Raw genomic sequence first — 24,871 nt, 5'->3', positions numbered from 1 at the left:
ACTCGAAAAATAACCAAATATATCAATACAGTTCATATGACTGATGTGCTAAACGATTCTTTCTCTGCAAAAAAGTGAAGTGCATGTGCAATCAAAACATAAGTTCCGTCTGTGCTAACCACAACTCATAGTTCATACAATATAATACTCGCCGTCCCTGCAAACATTCATTTCCTCTTCTGTAGAGCATTCACTATTTTCTCTCATAAAGTTCCGAAACCATAGGCTTTTTCAAAGTTGAAAATAAATGATTACATTAATAAAACGTTCTAAAGATAATATTTCAAGTCGGAGATGTTCACCAAGAAGTCTCAGGATTCTCAAGTAGAACTACGACAAAAATCAATACTATAACGGTCTCGACCGTATATTGTGCAAGTTTGAATATACAGTCCAGATTTTGATTGTTTGTTAAGTCAAAATACAGATTCCGGTAATTCATTTACAAGAAAAAGTCCCAAAAGCTATGAAATGAATCAAAGTTCAGGAACAATTTCACGAAGATGGACAATGGAATTCTCATCTAAATTTAGGATTTTCAGAATCCGCCTCGAATTGTAATCTTGTGAAACCTGTTCATTTCCTTTCAGATAACAACGGATATATAAGAAAATTTACTTGAACACTATGAAGTAAAATTAAGATAATACGAATTTACAACTGCAATAGTGAAAATACACATTTAGCTGATTCAATATAACTCATATCTGCATTGTACAGTTGCACTAATAACTCAAATAGCAAAATCTTGAAAGTTCTGCCTCCTCAACATAAAAAATTTAAAACAGAATATGCGAATAAGAACTCCTCGAGTAAGAACAACAATTCTACAAGGATGGTGAATATTGAATAGTAACTGCATACTATTCCCAACTATACTCAGCAATGCATCCGAACACCAATTTGAACAAAGAAAAATACGAAATATTACTGAAAGAGATGAATTCAGCAATAAATGGTATAAAAATTCCCCTCAGTTTAGATGAAAACCTTTTTCATTAGTTGCTGTTAGAAGACGTTCACGCATAATCTCCGTAGAACTATAATCGGGCAATTTTAAGTAGTGAACACAAGTATTCACAGATGGATAACTACCGTCGCCGCTATCAACTTTTCGAACAATTGTCAAACGTGGATGCAAATTTGCCAAACCACCTACAAATATGAAATGAAAAGCGTGAGAAATATAATGAATGGATGACTGAATAAAAAGAAAAAATCTCAATTGTTTATCACAAAAAAAAAATTGAAAAGAAAAATGACATGCAATCATAAACAAACTGCTCGATTCATGTTTCATATAACGAACCTGGCGGCAACGAAGAACAACCTGTTGTAAACTGTAAAAAGGACTTGCGTTCACAAGCATTCATTCCTACTAGAACATCAACAAAGCGTAAGAAACCAGGCGATTCCTTAGTATAACCCAGTTTTGGCTCAGTGAAACTAATAATATCTTCACGAGTCCATTCCGGACACTGATCACCAGAGAGCAAAGTCTGCAAACCAACCAGTTTAATTTGAAATTGCAAAGGATTGCAACCTGGATTCCATTTTCAAAAAGGAAAAAATGTAATATCAGGTATCTGTGTGTGTAAAATGTAATATCAGCACACAATCTGAATAAACACCACTATTAGATACATTAATGTAGAAGCAAAAAATTTCTAGTTTTAAACCGGCCTGTAATTCTCTTGGAACAAACATCCTTAAATTTCGTAAAGGAAAAACAAGATCAAAGCCTTCGCGAAATGCTTTCAACTGAAAAAAAAATTGACCTGAACTGAACACATGCATTGGAACAAAGTATGCATAAATTAGAAAGAAATTCTGCTAAATAAAATCATGAGGTTAGCTAATCAATCCGTGGTCTAATATGTCTGCAAAATAGCAACAAGACAATTTCTCCGAAACTTAACGAAATTCAACCAAAACTTGTACCTGATTAAGAATACCAGAACTGAGATAAAAATCTGTGCATGAAGCAATATAAAGTTCAACATTATTAGCAGTGACATCGATATTCATACCATTTTCAATCAGTTCCATTTGCTTATAGTTGAATATGGTTGACGATGGATTTACACTGAAACAATTAGTATTCAAAATCAGAATATCTCGGTAAAAGTGAAAAAATCTCAATTACAAAAAATTCAGATTTCCACAGAAATGCTCACCAAAAAGTTAATGATAAATCCTCAATTGTACATTCTGAACCATTAATATTTAATTTAAGTTGTTCGATCTTTCGGCGTCGAGTATCTGGATCAAACCTCTTGTCAGCTTCAATAGAACGTTTCTGCACGATATATGCATCTAGTTCTTTTAATATACGACCTGAATAATTTTTTCTTTAATATTGCCAACTGAAATACTAAACACTTGCGATCGACTTTTCAATATATACATAGATAAAGGGTCGCTTAATTAAACTACTTTCAATTCCATCACTTAAATTTTTATCACCAAATTTCTGGAAGGAAACCAAAATCACTTTCAATTAAAAATCAGCCTCATTCATAAAAAGCAAAAAACAATGAGGAACTGTTGACGTAGCCAGAACTAATATTAAAGAATACTAGCAACCCTATCAATACAAAGAGTTAGTTACAGCTACGAGAAAGGAACAGCAGACAATAAAGAAATAATTTATGAATTTGTAACTGAAGTTGGACCGACCTCTGACTGGGTATACTTCTTCCAAATCATTCAAATCAAGTACACCATTCAAATCAACAGTATTTCCTTCAGTCAGCTAAATAAAATTACATTATGTAATCCACATTACACAAAAATTGAATAATTCCATAAATAGTTTCACCAAAATCTCGAAATACAAAACCAATTATGAAAATTCCTGAATGGCATTATAACTCTATTTTACTCAAATCAAAGAAAGGATACCTGTGGGTTGGTAATTATTTTTAAAAATGGTTGCGACAGTGGTAAATCCACCAAACGACCATCCTGTAGTACTTTAGCTAGGAAAATCCCGAAAATTCGAAATAATTGAGAAACACGTGAGTTTTCTGCAGATGAAATTGGTATTGAAGCCGGAAAAAGTCCTCCAGGGCGACGAATATAGTATCTAGATATTGATACATAACATGCTCTCGTAGTTTTATGCAAATTAAAGAAAGAAAAATTCCTTAGCAAGTATGCGTAAAAAATGATAAGAATAAAACAACACTTACCCCGGTGGTTTCATACCCTCCCCAAGATCTAGTCCTTCCATCTGGTCAGTATCCATGTCATCACAGATCCACATTTCTAAGTCTTTGCGTTGAAATTCGGCGGCCATCTAAATTATGAACACTCATTTTCCGAGATGCAAAAGACAAAAGAACCAACATCCAGAAAAACAAAAAAAGAACACGAGACAAGGTTGTAGTACAAACCAAAGCATAAAACTCCAGTGTTGGTCCCAATCCAGTTCCTTCTTCATTAATATATTCAACTTCCAGCACCGCTTTCCTAGAAGCATGAAACTCCAATAATCGGACAGCATATTCGAATAGCTGCTCATCGTCACGTGGCACCTAGAATCAAATGCTTGCAATTTTTAGTGAAACATGAAACAGTAAAGTGGTGGCTAAAACATTCGAAAATTTGTTTCTATAACTTTTAAAAACTAAAAATCCACTCTTTTTTTTTGAAAACATACCTTGATGCGTTCATGCTTAATTCGGCCTATGCGGAACTCGGGATAATTATCATCTCTACGAGTTCCAGTAAGATTCGATACCGATGCAGCACTTGTTGCACCACGAGACTGTTCAAGCATCTGTTAATCACACATTAAATTATTCTGACTAACTAATCAAATACATTGCTGCAACTATCATCATGAAGACACTGTGGACAGAGTGCTAATTATATCAATTACGACAATAAACTCCTTACCTGATCGTGACGAGCCTGTAGCCATACAATTGAACGCGAAGTACCAAACGCAGTAGCTCGAAAATAATTAGTCCTATAAAAAATGAAGTGGGATAACGACTGTTATCAACTGCATCATAATAAAGTCATAATATGATGATAAATTCCTCCTGATTTTAGGGATTCGAGCTCCAATTTCTCATTTTTACAGTGCCTTGCTCATCACTATGCATGAAAATTTTGAAAAAAAAAAAAAAAAAACCTTCAGTCTTCGAAAGGTACAATGCCAACGGAATTAGCAAGTATAAGAAATTACATTATTTTAATCAGAACCAGCTAGCAATAAAAACAAGCAGCACTAATGTGTGTCAAAAGATTCAAGGTAGAGCTTACCTCGTTTCAACACTAAATAAACATGGATATTTGAAAATTAGTTCATCGCACCAAGAAGGCAAAGCTCTTGCAGAAACAATCAATGGATCTGCTAACTCTTGCATCAGTTTTTGAGTCAATTTTTCACTAACAAAAATATCTGTCGCCATTTCATATTTCATTACATTTGCACCAATTTGATGTAAGCTTGAAAGAACTACCAAAGTCTGAAATTTGCCCTTAAAAGTTGCTTAATTAGCATTGGAATTCATGTTCAATGACGATCCTTAATCTGACCGACGTCTTTAGTAGAATAAATAAAAAGTAAACAGTGCATGATATAAGATCCAACACAGCAAATTTTTTCATCAGACACTGCTTTCCTAATCAGAAAAAAAAAAAAAAAAAAAACACGACAACGAACAAAGCCTGACTACTGGAATATGTAAATCAAAAATCTAAACACATTAAAACAATTGAACTTACATTAGCAACATTTTCTGGGAAACCATTCATTTCTGCAATCGTTTTATTAACTGTTTGCGGAAGTTCATCATTATCACATGCATTTCGATAAATCAATGTATACGTCGGCTCCCAAATACGCCTTGTTCTTTCATTTTTCTGTAATGTGAGATCAAAACCAACGTCCGAATTTAAACATAATGATAAGTCATCAAGTATTTTCAACAGTGCAATCCAAGAACACCAAGTGGGTGTAGTTCTACAGCAAATTATCAAATTCAACAACTGCATATTGTTATAATATCATTATCAGTACACAGCAAAAGGACACCTCTCTATAGCTTTACCTGTCCCCACTCGACATTTTGAACAAGCTGCTGAAGATAGAAAAATATCGATCTGTCATTATCAACCAGTTCGATAGTAGCATTACTTATGTTTGTTAAATTGGGTCCTTGAAGATATAGACGCAACTCTGGTACCTGAAAACAACATCGGATACATAACTGTAGCAAATTTAATACTCTAAATCGTACTACCTCTTCCGTATGCGGCACTGAACACCCAGAATGAAATGCCGCTTCACTCCGAGACTCACTGATACCATCTGGCAAGTCGATATCCTGGATCTGTAACAATGGTCATATAACTAAAGCATTATCGGAGGTATCATTACTAAATTCAGCTACAGTAATAATTCGTAATAAAGTAAATCTTGCAAGGTTTCATACATGAATTATATAAAAAAGCAACCAATAACTTACCAGTAGCGTTACCAAAGGCTTTTAATGCACAGCAAATCGTCAAATGTGACAATAAATGCAAGTTACCTGATTGACATTTGTTCTGCCTGGACGAGGATCGAATGCAGGAATTAAGGCGGGTAACTGGTGCTTCAAAACGAATTCATCATCCCAATTCCGACTGACACCTCCTCGATTCTGTTTGTTGTTACTTGGCGAGGTTGATGATCGTAAACCTCGATCACCTATCAATCTGCCAGCCTCACCCATTACAATCTTTAAATAAATAATAAAGTAATAATCAAAAATAATTCATCGGACAAAGACTGAAAACTGAATTCAAACTGCGACCTGGTTATTTCGAAATATATTCTTTACTGACAACTAAAAGCAAATCAATCACAAAAAATGTTAAAGCAGCAAATTGACTGAACACAAGGTAAAAATTATGCCTGTTTCCAGTTAAACTTCAGTTCTCCACTCAATCCAGTGCTTCCTCCACTGGACTGTTTATGAAAAGCAGCTGCTGCTTGCGCCAGTGCCTCTACAGATAAACCATTTGCATATTCCTCATCACAGTCATCTTCGTTACCTTCATCTTGCATTTCATCATCGTATATGTCATCCTAAAGGGATGCAAATAACGAGTTAAAACGATCCGAAGTGTTATAGATATGAAATCTACACAGCAAGAAATTATAATAACCCTAAGTTTTATCAGAAAAGTATTTTGATTCACTACGATGCACCAAACAGTTTCTTCCGTTGTTCATCACAACAAATATTAAAAAAAAAACCGCATTATCGAAACACATATCACTGCTTATTGAACTGCAATGTTAAGCTATAATCAATTATTCCTGAAATAGGTGGAGACAACACATTTAATGAAGACCTCAATTTCTTCTAACTCGAGACCATTCAGCGAACCACCAGAATCAATGATTTGTTGCATGACAACAGTGCGTAGAACATCTGCGTAATTACCTAAACGTGAAGGGAAATTACCTCCACTATTTTGCATACTTCGTCGTGAGCCTAAAATGCAAGATAATTCCACCTATAGTGAATCAACAAATAACTTTGAGCCCATAAAGTTATACAATATAACTGATAGTGACACTTCGTCACAACAAAATTCGAAAAACAGAGTTAATCTAATAAGACATCTAAATAAAAAACAACTGAAAACCAAAGAGATAGAATAGTTCATGAGCACAGAAAGAAAAAATGTACTTCGTACTCCTGTTTACCAGTAATTTTAAAAAGGATAAAAACATATACACAAAGACTGTGTCCCAGAAGCTGATCGAAAACCTGTTCCAAACGAAGATTTGCCAAGTGCTCTTTGGGAACCACCTGGCTGATTTGAACCAATTATTTCCATCGAAGCATCCATTTTATCAGAAACATCGTCATCTAAAACTTGTACATAATTGACCACCAGTAAACCAGTAAACACGAAAGACTTGAGATTACATGAAGTAGGACAGGTAAAACCATTTTTACATCGAAAATCTTTGAGATGGTGATATTTGTTGTGTTCACCTCCAACACTTACAAAATATACGATCAAAAGAGTTTGCAATCATGAATGTCTGCTCTATATATATCCGATGACAAAGTTACTGGAAGTCACCTAGTTTCAAATAAACAAAATAAATTTTTTTAAATTTCAAAAAAATACACAAAATACGGACCTAACTGCTCTGGTAAGCAAGAAGTTAAAGGCGCTTTGCGACCATTTGTATAAAAAACTGTGCTATCAGCAATCGATATATTTGTTGCCACTTCGCGATTACTACTATTTTCTTCAGCTGTAACTCACAGACGGCGAAATACAAAGGCAAGACAGCAAAAAAGAATACAGTACATTCATATTTTTTTGTCATTGCATGTAGGTATTTAGGATAGCATACTAATTCATCACCTTCATACATTTCAGATCATATTAAAGACCTCAAAAAAAAAAAAAAGATAATATGCAAAACAGAAGTTCCAAGCTATGTATATAACCAATACTTATTATTCTCTGTCCAGGATTAAACGACTGCAACATCATGGGCACCAACGAGATTTTCACAGGCTCCAAGGGAAATGTATTTCCTTGTATCTCTGAGGGACCTCTTTCTTTTTGTTTCCAACTGTCTCCTAGTTTGCTTTCATTCGATTCACCATCTAAAACATGATGAAGACGGAGACAAAAAAAAACTTTTTTTCGAAATATCTTGTTTCAATAACTTGATATTTACTTTTTAATTAACAGTTATACCTTACAATATCAACACCAATCAAATCAACTTCAAAAAGAAATATTTACCAGCAAGTGACATGACAGCATCGATATGTTCATTAACTTCGCTACTCATGTCGGCATTTTTGCGAATGATTTCATGAGTCAGTGCTCCAAACGATTCGTTCCTTATTCTCCCGTATTCTTCATTGATTAAAGACCGCCGAGTAGAATCATGTATAGCTATAATACAATGTTCTATACATGTTGACTTGAACGTGCTTTTAAGAGATGGAAGAGTATTTTGTCTTTTTTGATTAACTGGTACATTTTTACCATTTGGATGGATAAAACAAAATGTATTAATCACTCACATGAAATTTAAAAAAAAAAAAAAAAAAACTGAAAATTGAAGTCCTTGATGCAAATACGCTTAAACACATACTAAGTGTGAGAAAAGACGTAAGCTTTTTATATGATAAGCAGCCTGGGAATACAGAATGAAGAAAAGGCACAAAAATTTGTTATCTATTTAATATTAAAAGTAGGTAGATAAACGGAATGGAGCTCCTAAGAAAGCCTACCGTTATCACCATCACTTATCATAGCTGAACCGCTTCTTGCAAGTGCAAATCGACGCAAGCTACGAAGCCGCGATGGATCGCTGGCCAAATCTTGCAAGATATTCCGCACTAAATCATCGTCACCGGATAAGAACATTTGATCAGTATTCGACGCTGTTCCCGACTGTTGAAGCTGTCGTAAAATAACCAAATTTGGAGCGCTGACACTCATACTATATAAACAGTAACATTAGAATAAACGAAAGGCATAATAATAATAATAATGAAGTTTCAGTCCATAGTATACACTTTTGATATAATCAGCTGCACAAGAAGCCAAAGACACCTAGCACAAACTTTCATTCAGCATCACGTTACACTTATTACATATTTGTACATCTGTTCTTATTTACCCAGAAAGAAAGAAAAAACAAGGAAAGGCAACTTACTTTGCTAAATTTCGCGCATTTGCCTCCCCCAGCGATGTAGTATTACTACTACTTGCTGGAGCTAAATCATTTTGTATATTGGATCTCACCGAGTTCTGAGGATATGAACACGTATCACGCTGCCTGATTACTTGTGCTTCTCCAGAAGTGTCAGAATCTTGATCAGGTAATATAGGCTGAGAGCCACCAACGTATGTGCTTCAAATCTTTAATTCAACACACAACAAAAAAAGTAATATCTTGAAATATCACCAAAAAAAGACAATGTTAACATTATTATCATCTGAACTTTTTCAGGACCAATCTTTCAAACTACACCTCGGTTTTATAGAAACATTCACATCATGTGTCTTTTCGATAATTGCGACTGCACCATCAAAACTTTCAAAGCTGGTATCCAAACCGGCATAGTTATTTGTAGAAATACTTTCCTGATCAGTATCGACGGCTGTTGAGGAGCCTGAAAGTATGAGGAAATGTAAAAATGTAAAATTAATCAGCAAAGAAAATCTACGTTATTAACAAACAGCGATAGTGAAATGTGAAAATGGGTTTACAAATACGATGCACTTACTGTAGAGAACATGAAGAACAAAACAACTTAAATGCCGAAAATAAAAGGTAACATAAAACTTAAATGCTGAAAATGAAAGGTAACATAAATCTTTTTGAAAACTTCCGAAAGTACTTCCGAATCTTATATATTTGCTTCTCATCAATAACATCAGCAAGCGATGTGACCCTGATTTTCATCAGACCAAAATCTGTTATATGTTGAACAACCGAGAATAACAAAGAGAAAAAGAAGCCTGGAACGGACAACCTGGATAGAGGAGAATGGAAAGGACAACCTGATAAGAGTTGCAGGTCTATTGCAAAATCCAGAAACTGTATGCTTTTGCTGGCAAATTAACGACAGAATATGCAGATATACGGAGAATTAATTGCTACCCTTTGACAAAGTGGGAGCTCCTACCAGTTGTATGCTGACTTTCAACTGTAGGTATATCATCCGAGACTACTTCTGGGATACGGTCATCGAATATTTTTGAACGTGCCAATAAATTTTCTAAGGATGGTGTCTGATGTTGCAAAGATTCCGCACTTGCCGCCTGATTGGTTGATGCTACTGACGCTCTTTTCGCTGCCTCAGATCCCTGAAGATATAATTTAATATATTCTTTTATAATGTCCACCAATGAACGATTTCAAACTGCAAAAGAAAAAGTCATGTTTCAAACAATAGAGTCCAGACAGTCAATCAAATTTCGCTAGGAAATGAAGAGTGTTATTCAACCGAGAAGTCACTTCTACACAAATTAAACAAACCAAACTTTTACATCAAACAAATTGGTAGTTGACATCGATTTTTGTGCAATATTTGAGGACAGCTGATTTGTAGTAATAATCTTAGCATTAGTAATGCCTGTAATTATGCTAATTTAAATTAATGCATGAATACTCTGCAAAAGACAGTTACTCAAACAGATGAAAACGATTTTAATTAAAAGGCGTTGTGACGACAGTGACCAAAGTGATTTCTTAACAGACTGTCAGACCTACTTTCGTCTTCTGCATTAATTTCTGATTTCTGTAAATTAGAGGAGTCCAAACCATTAACGCAATCTTTTGTACGATGTTCTTGTGAACCACAATGAAGACAAGAGTCAGATTTGTTCCGATCGAAAGCTCAAAATAAACTTAAATTATAGTAATAGCTTCAAATATCTTACATTTCATTAAAAACCACTTTATCATGAAGGAGCTGTTCATCGAAAAGACTTTGAGAAACCATACATATTAAGCGGTTTTATGATTACCGAAAGCAGTTTCGCACGAATTTAACGGCTAATATAATAAACAGAAAAGTAAAACAAACTACTCATTTCAGCACTGCTACGTGAACTGACACTTTGATGATACCGGGAAAAAGATGCATTGCCGGGCTTCGCCTTTCGTAATGTTTCTGTGGGACTATGATCCATAAACCCGCGCGGAACTGGAGGAAGCTGTCTTCTGAAAATGAGAATAAAATACGAAGTTTCCGGAAAACAAGATTTGTGAATGTCATGAATACAATTTTGAAGAACTTCCTTACGAAAATCCAGGAGGGACTTCACCACTACCGGTGGGATACAATGTAGCTGCGGCATGACTCTCTCGTCGTGCACCAACTATTCGAAAACCTCGACGTAAACCCTAAAACTTGCCCTTTGAAAGATACAGCCAAACAAATGCGTAAAATGTATCCAATGAAAATATTTTAAAATGTAAAATTTACCGGTGACCATTCAGCAGACTTCAATTCAATATCATATTTTCCGTCGGCACCAAAGCGATAAGAATTTGATGTACAATCATCCCACTGAACATCAATCCAACCTAAATTATGCAATTCACTGTTCCTTCTAAAAATGATGATCAGCTAAGGTTAAAACAGAAACTAACCATTATCAATGAGAGATATGACCGTGCCTTCCATATTACTCCCTTGATCATCCCATTTCCAATCTGGACCTCGAACTACGCGACTGCCTACCGGACAAGTCACTGCATCAGGTACGCTAGCTATACGGATTCCACGTCCTGCTATATTTGCTGCCAGTAAACGCGAACCACGCCGATACCGAAATGTCCTAGAACTTCACAAAAAATACTCTGAAGAAAATGTAAAAGTTTTACTGAAATAGGATTGAAATGATAAACTCAGTCTTACATTTCATTTGACCCTTCGTATTACAGTTATTACAAAAAATAATGAAAAGGTATTGCAACAATTATAACCCTCTTAAAAGCTTCTTTTTTTTTCTTTTTTTAAACAAAAAACAAAGCGAGCTACTTTAAAATGCAATTTCTCAAACCTGCTCTTCACTGTATTTGTCCCGCTGAGCATCACATCACATCCAATAATACCACTTACAACTTTATTATTGGTTTGACCGCCAGGCAAATATACAACACTGGCATCACCAAGTGAGGTCGCAGAATGTATGTTAGTATTGATTGAAGTGAGCGATGTTTCATTAATAATGCTTTCCTTCGCTGATATTTCCTTAGTACTAGTAATACATTTTTTGGATCGCCTGCTACTCATGCTTGGCTTTTCTTCCAGAATTTTAAAACCATCTACCTGAATATTTCTCCAGTCACAGAAATGAAGAAAATATGGAAAACTGTCCTGTTTCTCTTAACGAAAATTATTATATATTCCTTCTAAATACATAAAACTTAAAACAACTTAATAATCCTTCTCTTCTTTATGAACCCTCGAAAACAAAATGATGACACAGAACCTCCATCTTTATCACAGCAGAACAAAAAAAAAAAAAAGTTCAAAGCTTACACACTTACCACGACATCAACAACATCACCATATATTTCAAAACCTGATAACGACAAATAATGATTCTGGTTACTGGCATTCCTGCCGTTTTGTGCAATGCGAATATATCGATAGGGACCTAATACAGCATATTATAATCTCTATTTATGTTGCAATAAACACGAAATTCAGTATACCGTAGACACAATAAAAATAAATCTATCGAAATAAATCTACCCTTGTATCATACATAAACATACCTTTCTCCTCTGGACAAGCAATTGGCCATGATGCTGTGGAACCTGGATAATTCAATGAGGTATCATTTTCATGCACCACAAGTACATCCCATATTCGACCGTTATGAGAACCCTACAAAAATAAAAACACAATAAACAAAGTTACAACCAAAATCTCTTTCTGATGTTCAGAAAGAAACAGCTTCTGTATCCATGAGAACAAATTTTAGTCAAATTAACTCATTCCAGAGGTTTTATTATTTGATTCTTTAATTAAACCTGTAAAAGCCAATTACGAAGGGCAGATCGTCCGTAACCACGAGCATGCCGAAGCGTATAAGTTTTTGGATAAAAATAAATACCGAGATCAATCGTAAAGTGAGCGTTCCTGTAAATGATAGATTACAGCACTAATATCCTAAAAAATTTTTTGGAAAACATAAAGTATAAGTCGATGTATACCATTCCAAAAGGAAAAAAAATTCACTTATCGTCAGAAGTATGACAATTGAGAGCTTCACGACTTAAAATGTCTTCATGTTGGCCATATGGTAGACGTTCACCATCCGAACTTGTTACGAAAACAACATGAACACTTGCTGGGTTTGTCCATTCAGTAACTGTTTTTCCATTTGTTCCCAGCCAATAAATTATGCCTGAAAGAGTCTCAGTAAAAAAAGTCCTGACAATGGTATAAATCTATAGAAAAAAGTATCGGTAAAACATAAAACGCTTTTGTGCCCACTTCCAAGCACCCACTATTGTTGACCTGACTTTTTAAATTAGAACGATGCAGGGTCATCCCTGTTAGGAAAATTTGAACAATTTGCTAAAACAATATATATTTTCAACCAAAAAGTACTTAATTACTGCACTGAAATCCTGCATGCATGATACAGCTAATATGCATCAGACAATGATTAAAACTGTGATCTATAAAAGAGATACATACATCAAAAGTACTGAAAACCTTTATCATCGAAGTCACTAGTGTAGGTGAATGAAATTTTTGTTCCATGCTTTCTTGCGTTTTTTATTTCTTCCACAAAATGAAACGTTTGACGTCCTCGATCATACCACTGTTTAGTAACCATTCGCAAAATATAACACTTCAACTGCTTCACTGTACTTAATGGTTCCACTTTCATTGTTCTACCCGATCTAAAAATAAATAAAGCCGTGGTTGAAGCATTTTATAGGGTGCAGTCTGTTCTTGCTATGAGTTCTTTCAAGAAACATTAAACATGAGTTGCTTAAAACTACTTGAACTTAACTGGAAACCATACTCTACAATGAATCCTTTAAACTTAATTTTGAGCGTAACACCAATTTAACGCGGGACAACATAAAAAAAAAAACTACCGATCCAGCAACTGCATCTGAGGAGGTGTATTCGAATTAAATTGTTCCAATTTCAGTTTTATACGACGATTAATTAATTGTAAACCAAATGATGAACCACCAGGAGTGTCATAGAGATACTGAGGAAATTTTTCTATAGAATCTAGAACCGACACCATTTTACACACTAGAGCGGACAGTGAACGCTGGTCTACGAAAACCTAAAAAGGTACTGGTTAAAAAAAAAAAAAAGCCAAATGATACAGAATCGATTAAAAATGAATAACAGAGGTATATAAAAGTAGAAAAGTAACGAAATAATGCAATATTTAGAAAAAGAAAAAATAAGTGAATGTCTTTACCCTTCGGAAAATGATTGCTATTTCACAATTCGTGTCCCTTTGTACAAATTTCAGAAACGCTAATAAAGCGCCAACCATTCCAGATATCGACAATTCAAAAGTTGACAGCAGACGATCATTAATAACGGAAGAATGTATGCATTTCAAAGCTGCTTCTAGTTCCGAAAGCATATGTGCCGATAACTGATCATTTTTTTGCTGGCAGATATTCTTAAAGAATAAAATTAACCTACTCCAGGAAGTTAAATAGTCAAAAATCTGAACATTTACTATGCAGTAGAGTACCGAACATTATGAAAAAGATTCCACATCACTGGTTCACAAAATATCTGCTCTTTTCTCTTAATTGAATCACTATAAGCTTCCACCCGCACCCACTTCCATGATACATAATTGTTTGCATGCATTATTTACACGAACCTTGATTGTGGATGATGCTTTCTGCAATTCAACTAAAGCGTCCCGTGGCTTTGATTGAGCTTCTTTCAAATATTTGTCCCAAATTTCCTTCGCCATTTCTTGTAGTTTCGCTTTCTGAGTCTCGGCACGGAAGCGCAAGCGTCGCCCTCCACCTCGTGCAGCCCACCCAGTAACAAAGTCTAAACCTGGAAATACACACAATATCAGAAAAAAGAAACGAAATACATTCAATTACTTTTGGTACAAGTGAACATTTACATACATGAAAGACAAAAACACATAACATGGAAATTTATAATAATGAAGAGATTTGAACAATTCAAAAGATCTTCAAACAAACCTAGAGTCCTTTCCGCTTGGAAACAATGTTTTGTTTGGCGATTTGATTCGAAAATGAAACCAGGCAAATCCTCCACAATGATCAAACGTTGCTGATTCCCATCACAATTTGTTACAATTAATTCACCAATTTTTGGCGAACTCAAGATCCAATTGCCAATTTCAATCTAAATATGTATAATATTAAAGCAATAAAAAACCAAATTTAATTTTACTTCAAACTTGTTATAAGCTTAACACCTTGAAAATATTTTTCGACCTTATTCTACTATCAAATTCATGGTAATCTGATGTGTTGCCAAATTAGTTTAAATAAGAACAAATACCGTTTTATTAATATCCGGTGCGCTAAATATTGAATGAAGAAAGCTGCCTGGTGGTACAACACTTCGAGCTTTGGTGAGCTTGTCCAAAAACTCACCACGGGTTTCAGCGTTGTCAGAACCAGCCTCTGGGCTCCCACTGCTAGAAGTACGTGATCAAGCAAAAGTTGCAATAACGGAGAAAAAATAGCGGCCTGGTAAGAATTTAAGACAAATAAAATACCTATACATAGTACTAAGCCGACCATCTAACATGAAGCGGAACCAACCATTACTACCATCGCTGAAAACAATACTGATAAGAACAAATGGAGATAATTTCATCTGAGATTACTATCTGATTATGAAATTCATGAATTCATAATGCTAGACTATTTTATAAAAAAAGAGACCTAAATTCCACGGCTACAGCATCGCACCAAATAAAAAAGGAATCTCTGCTTTTGATCATCCTCCAATCTTTCCATCGATAGCTCTTACCTTGTACAATTTCCCATTCATCATCTACTGCCAACGAAAGATCAACGCCCGTATTATATTTGGAAGTTACTATAAACATAACTGTCAATATTCAGCAGGAGAAATAGGTAAGAATTATACATCTGCAGAATTCAGTGAGACGACGCTTTTCAGTACAGTGAATAACAGAAAAGTCAAAAAAAAAAAAAATTTCAGTAGCAGTTTTTTGCTGAAATAGCATCAAAACTAATAGAAAAACCAACCCGCTGTGACAGAACCAGTCTCAGATGTTTCGAAAACAGAGGATGGAGTTAAAGCATTTATACTTGCAGACACAGTTACCTGCATATTGTGTAGATCATCATCCTGGAACTGGAATCTGTGGTCATGAGTGCAATGCAGAACAAAACTAGAAAATCTTTAACCAGAAATACCAGTTAAGAGATAGAAATAATGACCATATGAAATCTCATTTACTTTCACAACGCATTTCTTTACAATGAATTTTCGTAAATATTTAACTTACATGAACAGGAACGTTGACCATTGCGTGATCATTTATTTCCTTAGCTGATGATATAACCGTTGAAGATGTGGTACTTTCATCACTCCAGTTTTTTGAAGCATTCACTGTAAAATGTTGTCCATTCTTTACACCACAATTTACATCTATAGCTATTCATTTGTGACAACTACTTGTACGTTTACTTAAATAAGAATTATAATATTTATACGTTTGCTTACAGAAATAAGAATTATAACCAGCTAAACCTTGTGAAACTTCATCTGCTTCCACAAACATGTTATCCATAACTGTAACAGATAAACAGCTTGACATACGACCATTCCCGTCAGTGACCACTGTTGTCACAGCACTATCTTTCACTGGTGTTACTGGTTGATTAGCAATAGCTTCAACTTTTTCGAAAATCCCAACGCGCACCAACTGCTCTAACCAAAAGTCTGTACTTTTCATGAACAAGGACTTGACAATCTGCAAAATTAATTGGTGGTATTTTTTGCTTATTTTAATGACAGTACATCAATGCTTGATGTACTGACAACTAAATTTGTTTTATTAAGAGTGAGCATCTTATGTGGTTATCATAACTGTTTCCTTATTAAGTGTAAAAGCATTTTTTTGTTGTACCATATATGTTCTTACTCTTCCATATTTGGTGCAGTACTTCCGTTTACGAAGAAATTACGCAGCTTAGGAGATTACTATTAATTATTGTTCTATTACTATTGTTGCACTATCACTAAAGAATAACTGTGTAACCTCTGCGATTAAATACATACTTGTAACACATTTTCATGCGATTCTGTGTCGTCTTCATGTTCCAAACCCATCATGAGAACGCTAACAAGATTTTCAGCAAGCCGTTGTCCACGAGAAAAACAGATATCAGTCGTAATATCAATTCCATTACTATCATTTGTAACCATCGATTCCATTGACTCAGGTGATATATGACAGACAGCTTTACGAAGCAGCGACAAACTGGATCTATGTACACTAGCACCAAGCGAACGCTGCAAGTTTTTGATAAATTTGTTCCAATCAACAGCATAAAACTGCCACCGCTTATAATGCTACTGCTACGCTAAGAAATATAATCAAATATTATTCACAACAACAATCTTAATTCAAGACATGAAAAAATCTTACAGCAGGGTTAAATTTAAGTTTGCACGTAGTTGTTCATCAGTATCTCAAAACAATTACTATCTGACTAATGCATAACAGACATAATAGAAAATGATACGAGATGTACTTTCAAGCCAGATTTCACATTCAAATAAGTGATGTCATTTTGTACATCAGGGACTATGTTACCTGATAAACATCGCACAAAACTGGTAAAAGTTGTTCCAGTAATTGACGCACGATCGTGGGATCGATCTTTTCATTTGATGTTTCTCCCGCGACGTCAGTTTTTTCCTTCACTACCTTTTCTAAAACAAAGTTCGAGATAGTATTTGAATCCCATATTTGTTGATTCTTCAGGCAAAAAGTCCACGCTTATATTAACTCCTTAGATATTTAAGCTATTTTTTAATATTTAGAGATAATGTGTGAAGATGTAAGGTACTCAGATATGTAAAACTTAATATAAGTACTGACAGGATAACCAGATATCAAAACTATAAAAGTGAAAGTTGATCTTTCTAAAAGAATTATCTCACCATCAATCCCTTGTATATAAGCGCTTGGACTTTCCAGAATACTTGCTACCAGCTGATGCTCCTCTTCACTTCTTTCGTGCGCTTTATCCAGTGCTGTTTTACCTTCCTCATCACGAAGATCAGGATTTGCTCCGTATTTCAATAAAATTTTCACAATCTTGAAATAAGGATAAAGCATTACATAAGGAACAAGTTTTGAAAAGAAAAAAAAAACCATGATTGGATATAAAAAAACTTACATCTGACCTTCCAAAACATGCAGCGTAATGTAACGATGAGGACCGTTGACCCTTATTTACATCGGCGCCCTTATCACACAAATACGTCACCATTTCAGCAGTGCCAAATGCAGAAGACCAATTAAGCAAAGTTTGTCCCACATCGTCCGTGAAATTTGCATCAATCTGAAATGACTTACATAACACATTGTAAGAAATGAACTTTTACTTCCAACAAAATAAATACTGGTGTAATGCTTAGCTATTATTTGAATTGAAAGAAACTATTCAGATTAATTTCAAGCTATTAAAAGGATAACTATAGCAGAAAGAATTAAAGAATGCATTTTCACTAAAACAAAAATTTAGATCATTCGTAAGAAATGGGTGACTTATTTAGCATCGTCGAACAAAATGTTCACTTTCAACATAAATTTTCATGTCAAAAATCTTCAAGTTTACCTGTCCTGATTCAATAGCGTCAATTAAAGCATCTGTATCACGTTGACGAATTGCATCGATGAGATGCCTATGGGATCGGTCAAATGAATTAGGACCTAAGAGCAAACGAAATTTGATCATCTCTTTTAAAATTTTAAAAAAGAGATCATAGTAGATCATAGAATAAGCAGAGCTTCCAAATGACAAACCTGTTTCGGTACGATTAACTATAGTGGAACCCATACTTTTAGGTAACGCACTTCGCCCCTCACAGAGAAGTATCATAAGAAGATCACAAAAGCGCAAAGCATCCATAATACAGCGTTCATCTTTGCCCATCAGGACTGTTTTCAGTGCACAAAGAAGAACCGGAGAGCTGCAAAAAAAGCTATTTGCCAAATACTCATTTTCCTGCTTCACCAGCAAAATTAAAATTTCGCTGATACATCAAAAAATGCGCCGAAAATATATGATCAAAAATATATTTGGTGTCAAAATGTAGTTCCAATCACCCAACTGGCTAGTCGCAAAAATCACCTTACGACTTGTTCGGTAACAATCGATGAGCCACGACAAAGATTACTCAATAATGAAATGACAACGGAGACAAATGACGCTGATCGATTTAAGCCAAATGATGCCATTGAGTCACTTGATCCCACTGAATTAGTATTTCTCATATGTGAAAGTGCTGCAGTGCAAGCTACACTAGTCAGGTGTACAGGCAATAGTGAATTAAGCAGATGTTCAACGAGATTCCCATGTTGCACCATTTCAACCGGATCCATGAATTTACGAATGAAACGATCCGTTAGTGCGCCAAAGCAACGAAGAGCACATTCTGAAACCTAAACAGAAAACAGTATTTTAATTTCTGGAAAAACAAAGACTTGCAGAATGGTTCAAATTTTCAACTAGCAAAATTTGTGAAAATGTTAGAGACTACTTGGTCTGACAGCAATCAGTCAAATAATGTATGAAATTTCGGCAAAACAAACCTTCGGATCATCATGTTCAAGAAGAGCTCCCAAACTGGCACTACATTCTGGCAGAGTAGAATCACTCGGTTCCATTTTGCTACATAGTTTCGTAATGACAGACATTGCTGAGTGAATAGTATCCTTTAATATGAAATGATAACATTATCATCTTATATTTTACGATCAAAAGGTTATTTCGACTCCCATTATCTTTGCAATGTTACTGAAATTCTATACCATTTAGAGTGTAGGCAGATCAGACTCAGTTGTTTTGGATTGAATACCTCTAGTTTTGACTATGATTTTTACAGCACTGCTAGTTGTTTAAAAAAAGGAAAATCAGAATTTTGAGGCAAAATTTTATATCGGTGCAAATCTAATTTTTAGTACTGAGCACTTCATGTTCCATCTTATCCTTCAAAGTTTAGTATCAAACAAGTAAAATTTCTGACAGCATTACCTTGTGAACATACTGTCCATGCTGACGAACTAAAGTCAACATACATTGTAAACCTCCAGCATCATATACTGCAGATGTTTCCTTCTGACAAACATGCTCGAGTAATTTCACACACTGTTCGGCTAGAAAAAAAGGAAATTTGAAAAAGGTATCTCAAATAAACAATACTATATAACATCTGTAAATTCTGAAATAAAAATGCTTTAAAAGATAAAAACAGTGCCACAACTTATAACAGACAAATAAATGTAAGTTATCAAAACTTAACTAGTTGCGACCTACTGAGATTAACCTTCATTAATTCTTCATATATTCTTCCTGTTTTTCTTAATACAAGACAATGTAGCGAGATGTGAAATGCTAATTTTGAAAAAAGCCCTTACAGCATGTTCGACATTTTAGGTTCATACACCTATAAAAAAATGTATTAATGCTGTTACGTAGTGCAATGTGTTACCGAGATCTTTGCTTGTACGATCACTCATTTCCGCAACTGCTAGTCGGTTACAAATTGCCTTAACAGCACCATCCACTTGTGTTATTCGTCTTGTACATTCATTCGACACATCCAAATAGTACGTTATAGCACGGGCAGTGACCTAAATTTATTTTGCCTAGGTCCGAGGAATTCAGTGAGAAAAAAGACTTAATGTAATAAAAAAATATTTGTGAGGAGATATCGCGGCTATAAAATGATTCTGTTAGCTTGTTCCGAACAGTTTCATATCTTTTTTTTTCCACTGATTTAGTTACTTGGTCCAAATTGTATGAACTTTACTTTATAAAGACCAAGTATAATTTTTTAAACTCAACTAATATCGTGTTCCTTAAGTATTTTTCAACCTGCAAACTAATGTGTTTGGAATGATTTAGGAAAATGTAAATTTTTGTGTTCAAGCGCAAAAATGTTAGCTCATAACTTTTCCATTTATAGATAAATAATATTTTCGTGTCCTAGGGCAGAACTGTTATGATTAATATGTAGCTACATAATCATTACATCTATCTGCAATCATTTTCACCTTCTAAACTACAAATTCAGGAATAATATATTATGCATACTTCCAAAACATTTTCTGTAGCTGTTTCATCAAGGAATATTTTACACAAAGCGGGAAGGAAAGTTCTTGGTGGACAACTTTCAAAACACTGGTCAATATTGTCACTCATCAACAAGAGCATACAAAGCTGTTCCAATGCCATTAACTGAAATCCAATTTTTCTTTAAATGTTTTTGCCGTTTCTAAAAAAAAAGAAAAAAAACATGGAATCCTTATTTTATATGACGGAAAATAAGATCCACTAATTACCTGAATATCGCGTTCATCACCGACTCCCGTTTGCAACCATTCCAGAAGAGTGTCTGGATCCACACCTTCCATTACACTTGTCCTGTATTCCTTGAACAGCACACCCCCACACCTTAAAAATAAGTCGTTAACTAAAAGTGGAAGTATGAAAAGGTATAAAAGGGTATAAAAGTGGAAGAACAAAATAAAATGAAAAGTACGATGACACGAAATCTGTGGTAACGACATGATAGCGGATACCACTCATCTGCACAGTCACTGAAAGGAATACACACGACCACTTCTACCCCTTTTTCCACAGTCAAACGAACAATTGCACAATGCGAACATACACGCACAGGCTATTTGTGGCAATTTAAAGTTAACTAAATTGAAAATTGTCCGTGGTTAAGCTAATATGTACACATTACTTAATAAGCAGTAAGTCAGTCAGTAAAACGTTCAAGATGAAATGGAGAATACGTTGCTATCATTACATGATAGAATAGGTAATCCACACTAGATTTTTACCCCGTATGAATACCCGATATCAAAAACGATGTACATCTATGTAGAAACCAAGAGAGATCTTTATTTTCATATGCTCCCACCAATTAGTGCTCCTGGCTGGTTCATATCATTCTGCATGATGTTAAATTGATGGGTAAGCGACGAGTCGGTCGTCGTCCATGATAGTGCCCCTTCAGGTGGCAAATGAGAGAGTGAGACTTATTCTGAAAATAGATTGATATAGTAAAGAACTTCCTAGTATCAAGCCTGAGGTGCGAAAGTATGACATTGTTTTGATATTTCAAACAACGATTGTGATGTTTATGAACACTTCGAAAAAAACTGAAATTCGTGCATGACGTCACTCAAATAAACTTTCGGGCACTGAAAATGATTAATCCAAATCTTTAGAATTGTAACCATTTATGAAAAGTGTTTGAATAATCAATGATGACTGTTCACTGCATCTTATGTTTTTGATAACTTTTTTTATAATTTCAAGTTGTACCTATAATAATCCCAATGTATAGGCAGATAGCATTACACTTTTACTGTTTTTTATTCCCTGTCATTTAAAAGACTTCTTTCATAGTTGCTCTTCTATCATGCACTTCACTCACTATTTTGAACAAAATTCTTTCTTGAATGTCTATAAGGTAATCGTCTTTCCTTATTTGATTTTTTTGTTTATAGTGATTTACTGGTTCTATTTTATTTCCACTTTCAATGCTTGGGTCCGTACCTATGCTATATTTATAAAGCTGAACAAATTCTACGAATTTCACTCATTCCCTGCTTGCTAGTTTTATTTATATGCAGCTTATTTTAATTCAGGAAATTGGTAACTAGCAGCTTAATGGAAACGGACGATTCCTTCGACTTTTTATTTAAAATAGTTCTAATCGGCGATATGGGCGTGGGTAAAACATGTGTCGTACAAAGGTATCTTGAACGTTTTCAACAACACTTCATTATTATTGTTTTTTTTTTTTTTTTTTTTTACTGACTTAGATTTTCACATGAAATGGTAGTCGTTAACTTTATTATTTATTATTGAAATCTTGAAATGTAGTCGTTAACTTTATGATTTATTACTGAAATATTGCTATTAACAGACACAGCATCCAGAAGAAGACTCGGTAATAAGAAATGGTTTCTAATAATTTGCTTTTTTACCCGTAATCAAATAATATTTTTGAATTTAATTGAAGCTTTGAGCTACTTAAGATTCAAAAATGGAACATTTATCGAAAGACAAGGAACAACAATTGGTGTTGATTTCTCCATGAAAACAATGATTATCGAAGGCAAGCGTGTGAAGTTGCAAATTTGGGATACTGGTGGTCAAGAAAGATTCCGCACAATTACCCAAAGCTATTACAGGTTAGTATATTGAAACTGTGGTGTCCTTTCGTAAAAGAGAGCGCTATAAGGTATTGTAACAAGCCATTTTATGTTTTACTGTGCTGTGATATGCTTTCCAGAAGCAGTTTTTATGCTCACAGCAATACATGGAACACTAAGCAGGGGGTAATATAAAAAGCAGAGGCTAGATTATTGAAAGGATGTAGTACTTTTTGCGTTAATGTCTTAACATAAATCAGATGTTTATTCTGATGATTCGTTTATTGCAGATCAGCAAATGGCATTTTATTATGTTATGACCTAACATGTCGTCAGTCTTTTGAATCACTTCATCGTTGGCTGGATGATGTATCGAAATTTGCTGCACCAAATGTCTGCAAGATACTTGTTGGTAGGTTTATTGAGTCGTTTAATTTGTTACATTGCGTATTTCTTGGACATTTTGATACCGTTTTTAAGGTTTTGCAGATATAAAAAACAAATGAAGCACCTATTTGTTTGATAAATAATTACAAGGAAGTAAGTAAGATATTCATGCAAAATGCTTTTGTAACTAGTTTTTAGCAACAAAAGCAGATCTTGAAAATGAACGTCTCGTCGAACGAGATGAAGGTAGCGAATTGGCAAATGCAAATGGTATGTGCATATTCATTGAAACATCATCAAAAAATAATTTAAATGTGGATAATGCCTTTTTGGAATTAGCGTGTCAGTTGAAGAGACAATATGAAGCAGGTGTACATCTGGATTCTCAGTTGGATGCTTTCAAGATTTCGCAAGGTACAACAACGATAAGCTCCAAATGGACTTCATGTTGCCATTATTTATGACAATCCGACTTTTCAAATTCTTGGATTGTGGAATTCGGCTAGAAATTACAGTTTTGGAATTTCTCTAGTTTACAAATTTTCTTTTTTCGCTGCCTTTTGTTTTTTATGAATCCGTGTTTGCTTTAATTATTTTCTAGGTTTGTGCTGTGCTGTTTTACAAATATCAGTCTTTCAAGAGTGTGTCTGAATGGTATTTTGTGTATGGCATGATAATGTTGAGACCTTTCTTTGGACGCTGGATTCTAAAAAATCTAGAAAACTGTACTCAATTTGAAAACATTGTTAAACAGAAACTGATAGTACTAGAGCCATACTGTCCAAAAAGGATTGCTTGATCATCTTTGGTTCTGCTGAGCTTCAGTGTTGGCCACTAAGTTTTCAATAATTTTATCTGATTTTTCTGACGTCGAAATTTTTCATGGTTCTTTTAATAGCAGTATCCTAATCTACACTATTTTGTAAATATTATTTTTTCCTTAGTTTGTGAAATTAATCCTTTTAAGTGTACTGTATTTTCATACCCGTTCTATCATTAACATTTGGCGCTACATGATTTTTGCAAATTTTCAGTGGCATCAAATCAAAGCATCAAATTTTTCTATTCATTTATTGATAGTCATTTTGAATGTTCTAGGTGAATCGCATCGTCATTGAAGAAGAAATGGATAATATTGAATATTTTTGAATGTTAACTCATTTGTTTTAACATATTGAATTAGATGCTGTATCCCACGTCGAGGCAGATTTCTTTAATGCATTTAGCATACTTCATGCGTTTTATTTTCCTTTCTAGTGCTTCAGTTTCATAATGCATAATTTATATGCATAGAGGAAAGAATTTGGAGTGATACTGAATACAAACTGTGTATTTCCATGTTCATGTTAATATACTTGGTCAACTGTTCTTGTATTTTTCAAACTATTCACCTGAATGGTTCTGTTTGTTATCTCTTCCAATATGCATATAGAATCTTTACATGTGCATGAATTCATTATTCGCAAAACTATGTACCCCTAGATATACTGTAGTACGGTGAATGAGGGACTCAGGAAAGTTGCACTCAGTGATTTTTTGA

General features: G+C 34.5%; 2 protein-coding genes across 7 annotated transcripts; one reads left to right on the top strand and one right to left on the bottom strand.

Moving 5' to 3' along the window:
- Positions 1–973: 973 nt before the first annotated feature.
- On the bottom strand, positions 974–21,183 carry Bma-hecd-1 (Uncharacterized protein; the record flags this gene model as incomplete). Of its 6 annotated transcripts, none has more annotated exons than XM_043073787.1 (60): positions 974–1,155; positions 1,310–1,499; positions 1,684–1,761; positions 1,942–2,086; positions 2,178–2,337; positions 2,680–2,755; positions 2,905–3,088; positions 3,195–3,301; positions 3,399–3,539; positions 3,665–3,784; positions 3,904–3,976; positions 4,276–4,481; positions 4,741–4,878; positions 5,067–5,201; positions 5,259–5,348; positions 5,550–5,738; positions 5,915–6,088; positions 6,358–6,500; positions 6,747–6,881; positions 7,163–7,279; positions 7,485–7,640; positions 7,783–7,938; positions 8,280–8,491; positions 8,708–8,905; positions 9,026–9,167; positions 9,684–9,864; positions 10,048–10,133; positions 10,271–10,396; positions 10,587–10,723; positions 10,806–10,906; positions 10,989–11,089; positions 11,156–11,343; positions 11,569–11,837; positions 12,059–12,168; positions 12,290–12,401; positions 12,548–12,656; positions 12,756–12,924; positions 13,239–13,429; positions 13,631–13,830; positions 13,972–14,181; positions 14,392–14,576; positions 14,732–14,897; positions 15,057–15,195; positions 15,277–15,336; positions 15,446–15,602; positions 15,776–15,884; positions 16,039–16,142; positions 16,284–16,506; positions 16,815–17,048; positions 17,353–17,471; positions 17,703–17,859; positions 17,942–18,106; positions 18,383–18,477; positions 18,571–18,737; positions 18,899–19,209; positions 19,360–19,482; positions 19,802–19,923; positions 20,259–20,400; positions 20,864–21,007; positions 21,112–21,183. In XM_043073787.1, 60 exons carry the CDS (start codon positions 21,181–21,183, stop codon positions 974–976), a joined length of 8,931 nt encoding a protein of 2,976 aa, XP_042929721.1. The 6 variants fall into 6 exon arrangements, with proteins under 6 accessions (XP_042929721.1, XP_042929720.1, XP_042929722.1 ...); XM_043073786.1 differs by having other exon boundaries at positions 10,590–10,723; positions 15,776–15,878; XM_043073788.1 differs by having other exon boundaries at positions 10,590–10,723; positions 11,569–11,759; positions 15,776–15,878.
- Positions 21,184–22,510: 1,327 nt separating this feature from the next.
- On the top strand, positions 22,511–23,795 carry Bma-rab-19 (Uncharacterized protein; the record flags this gene model as incomplete). Its single annotated transcript, XM_001899188.2, has 4 exons — positions 22,511–22,542; positions 22,828–22,983; positions 23,235–23,356; positions 23,530–23,795. The coding sequence occupies 4 exons, from the start codon at positions 22,511–22,513 to the stop codon at positions 23,793–23,795; spliced, it is 576 nt and encodes a 191-aa protein (XP_001899223.2).
- Between the last annotated feature and the right edge of the window lie 1,076 nt (positions 23,796–24,871).

This window comes from Brugia malayi, assembly GCF_000002995.4.
Source record: "Brugia malayi strain FR3 genome assembly, contig: Bm_v4_ChrX_scaffold_001, whole genome shotgun sequence".
NCBI lineage: Eukaryota > Metazoa > Nematoda > Chromadorea > Rhabditida > Onchocercidae > Brugia > Brugia malayi.
The sequence above is the reverse complement of the archived record's forward strand: the minus strand, read 5'-3'. Positions and strand labels throughout refer to the sequence as shown.